The sequence below is a fragment of the Pygoscelis adeliae genome, unplaced genomic scaffold, assembly GCF_000699105.1.
Source record: "Pygoscelis adeliae isolate BGI_AS28 unplaced genomic scaffold, ASM69910v1 Scaffold431, whole genome shotgun sequence".
Lineage (NCBI taxonomy): Eukaryota > Metazoa > Chordata > Aves > Sphenisciformes > Spheniscidae > Pygoscelis > Pygoscelis adeliae.
In genome coordinates, this window is record NW_008824047.1 from 70479 (window position 1) to 74006 (window position 3528).

General features: G+C 60.1%; 2 protein-coding genes across 2 annotated transcripts in view; one reads left to right on the forward strand and one right to left on the reverse strand.

The window, feature by feature from the left end:
* The window catches only part of NOP16 (NOP16 nucleolar protein), a 1642-nt gene extending 157 nt beyond the window's left edge, over positions 1-1485 (forward strand). Inside the window, exons 2-3 of the mRNA XM_009333508.1 lie at positions 661-767; positions 1040-1485. Of these exons, the coding sequence (XP_009331783.1) occupies positions 661-767; positions 1040-1183 (251 nt within the window). The 3' untranslated portion in view covers positions 1184-1485. The remainder of the gene's footprint in view (positions 1-660; positions 768-1039) is intronic.
* Positions 1486-2667: 1182 nt separating this feature from the next.
* ARL10 (ADP-ribosylation factor-like 10) overlaps positions 2668-3528 on the reverse strand; it is a 5268-nt gene continuing 4407 nt past the window's right edge. The window contains exons 2-3 of the mRNA XM_009333528.1: positions 3269-3432; positions 2668-2844 (exon numbers count right to left, since the gene is read on the reverse strand). Coding sequence (XP_009331803.1) covers positions 2668-2844; positions 3269-3432 — 341 coding nt within the window. The remainder of the gene's footprint in view (positions 2845-3268; positions 3433-3528) is intronic.

Sequence of the window (3528 nt, forward strand, 5' to 3'; positions counted from 1 at the left end):
TCCCAAGGCCCTGTGGGTTATTTTGTCTCTCATCTCTGTGCTGTGCCAGGGGCAGGAAAGGGTGTTACTCCTTGTCCAGGCTTGTGGGCTTGTAGAGGAGTACTTCCCTGGCAGCAGTCAGCTGGGGGTTCCCAGCCAGGCCGCAGCTGAGCTGGGAGCCTGGTCAGCAGATCTTCCGTTCCCATGTGTCCTCTGTCTCATGAATTGCCTTTTCCTTCCTGTGCTGCCTTTTTCGCAATATTTCTACCTGCAGCCCGAAGAGGGCTCTTGTCACTCTGAAATGTGCTGGTCTGTGGCACCAGGGTGACAAGAAACTGTGGCTGCAGTACCCCGCGTGTTTTAGTGGTGGGCTGGGCAGCTCTGAACAGTCACGCTCTGCAGCCTGGGCGGAAGGGCTCCACTCCTCGTGGTGTAAGCTGGAGAGGAGCCGCAGCGCAGGCCTGCATGCCTGCAGCCTATGCGGAGGGCTGTTGTCTTGTTCGTTTTCCTGCATGATCGTGCTGGGAAGCAGCCCCGTGTGTGTGAGCAGTGGAGCTGTGCTGCTGGAGCCACCTCCTTTCTGCAGTACTGGCAGGGCTTAATCTTGGGAAGAGGCTGGGGACCTCTGAGGTGCTGCTTGCTTCCCTCCCCTGCTTCATGGTGTCTTCGTCCTCTGCCTAGAGATGGAATATGAGGCCAGTCTCCCCGAGAAGAAGTCAAACACGCTCTCACGAGACCTCATTGACTACGTGCGGTACATGATACAGAACCACGGGGAGAACTACAAGGCAAGTACTGGCTGTCCCAGAGCGAGGAGCACCCGTAGCCATTTGCTCCTGGATCTTCTGCAGGATGGGAATCGCTAATCCTCTCTGTCCTGGATCCTGTTTTGCAGTCAGCCGATTGTTAAGGGGAAGCAGCGCTTTGAACCTTGGCCAGATCCTTGTCTGAGTCAGGCAGTGATCACAGCTGGCCTGGGTGGGCCTTTGGAGCATGGCTGGGCTGGTTTGGTGTTTGGCCTTGGGGCCACTCCTCTGACTTACCCTCTCCTTTGTCACAGGAAATGGCTCGAGATGAGAAGAACTACTACCAGGATACTCCCAAGCAGATTAAGAGGAAGATCAACGTGTACAAGAATTTCTATCCTGAGGAGTACAAGGATTTCATTGCATCTCTCAAGCAGGAAAAGATGGACGTGCAGTGACTGCCCTTTTTTCTCAGGTTTGCCTGCAAGCGCAGGTTTGACGTGAGCATTTTCTGAACGGAGAGGGGACTGACAGACAGGCGACAGTCACAGCCTCAGCGCCAGCACGTTGAGCTACGCAAAGCCTCTGGCGATGGAGGAGGGACCTTCATTAGACAGAGACAGTTATAACCAGGCATGAAAAACTCTTGGCTGTGGCTTGTAGTGCTGGGACTGAATGCGCTGTGCCGCTCCCTTTCTGTGTGGCAGTCAGCACTTCTTTTGCCTTGTTAAAATAAATTACTCTTTCAAGTTGGTGTGAATGTCTTGCTCATGGGCTTTCGCTTGGCGCAGTCCCGCTTCAGGGAGCTCCTGGTGCCAACCCACGGGACATGGGCATTCGGCGCGTGTCACCCCCTGCAGCAACGGGGCTGGGGGCCCACGGGGTGCAGGCAGCACTTGGGCCTTTGCTGATTTCCCTGTAAGCAGAGGCTGCGCTGCTTCCTTCCCCCGCAAGCGACCTTCCTGCCTCCAGCTCAGAAGACTGGGCTGGGGGCCCCTTCCCTGCCAAGGAGCTGGAGTGCAGCACAGAGTGATCGGCCTCTTTTATTGACAAAGGGAAGGAGTGACTGTACAAAAGGTTTCACAGCAGAGACCGGCCGGCGCGTACTCCCTTTCCCTGATGTGCTCCCCAGCTTCCACGATAGGTTTTCCAGGACCCGGCGCCCCATGGCCTGACCCAGCAGCCCTTCTGCCTGCAGGCAGGGCTTCCTGCGGGCCCTGAGCCTGGCTCCTTCTCCTTCTTCCCGGGGCAGCTGAGAGGGAGGGAGACCAGGCAGGGGGGCAAACGCCTGCTGAGTGCAGCTCCTACCAAACAGCCCGTCTTTAACCCTGTTCAGGGTGAAAGGGCAGTGCAGGGCTTCCCGATACCTGCCTTCATCTCTCCTAAACAGAGCTTTAAGTAACAGTTGGGGGAATTGAGAGCTGTGCTTAGCCCTGGTGAGGGACAGCCTGAGCTGGTTGTTCCCACTGGTGTGTGCCAGTAGCTCCCTGTGTTTTTCGGGAAGGAGAGCCCATCTCCTGGGATGACCTGTCTGTGCCGGTGGGTGAGAGGGCTACCTCGCTTGTTCAGCCCCATTCATTTAATATCCTGCGGGGCTGCCATGAAGGTGCAGGGCCCTGCCCTGTGCTGCACGTTCCCACTCACCAGGAGGTAAGAGCCATGCTCGTGCCACCATCCCAAGGGAGGCTTCATCCCTGAACTGGGGGAGGCGGCTGCCCTCTCCCCCTGGCAGAGAGCAGAGCCCGCTGCTCATGTTCCCCGAGGCCAGCCGTGCCGCAGCTCAACCCCAAACCTCGTGGGGCACAGCAAACACCAGGACTGGCAGCCTGCTACCAGCGAGTCTGAGCTCCAGTGCTCCTGCCTGGCCGCCTCCATCCTCGCACCGCAGACCCTGAAGAGAAGCTGTGCCGGGGGTGGGAGCCTGTCCGCCCCCTGTGCTGGCTCAGGGCTGGGAGAGCAGGGTGACCAGCAGGCTCTTCACACGGAGGACACTGGTGGCAGTGCTCAGGCTGGCCCAGGTCGCGCTGGTGGGCAGGAGGAAGAGCTCCCGCTGCCCGCTGAGCGTGTGCAGGGCCAGCTCCTCCCGCAGCTCTGCCGCACTCAGGGCGTTGCTCTTATCCTGCCAGGGCGAGAGGCGGCCGCTCAGGAGGGGAGCAGTGCCAGGAGCAGCGCTGCTGGCTGGCAGGAGCCCCGTCCTGCCCACAGGCAGGGCTGCCTCGCTCTCGCTTCGGAGTTGCTTTGGCACAAGCTAATGGGAAGCAGCACCAGGCATGCATCTGGCCACCTGCCTGGGGAGTATATTTCCCTTGGGGGATTTTGCAGGCTGCTGCCTGGGTGCCCTCCTAAAACTCGTTAGCCAGGGCACCGGTAATGGCAGCCGCACCTCCTGACAAAGACTGGAGGAGACAGGCCCCAAGAAATCGGATTTTGCAAGAGCCGTTGGATTTTGGGTATCACGATTTCCCCTCAGGGCCCTGGGGAGGGACAGTTCCGCTGCAAACAGCCCCGGGGGCAGCTGCAGGGACAGACGGATGGACACGCACCTGCTTGTTGGCCAGCACAACCAGGGGCAGCCGGGGCTCCGCAGCCAGCAGCGTGCGTGCCGTCAGCAGGCGCGACCTGTCCACCGAGTCCACCACGAACACCAGCACATGGGCCTGGCTCAGGTAGTGGGGCCAGTATGCTCGCAGGTTCTGGCTGCCCCCCACTGCGGGAGACGGGCAGGATCAGACCCCCGCGCGGGGGCGAGCGGGGCTGCCGCCTCCCCGTAGCACCCCGGGGAAACAGGCCCCCCACCGCCCAC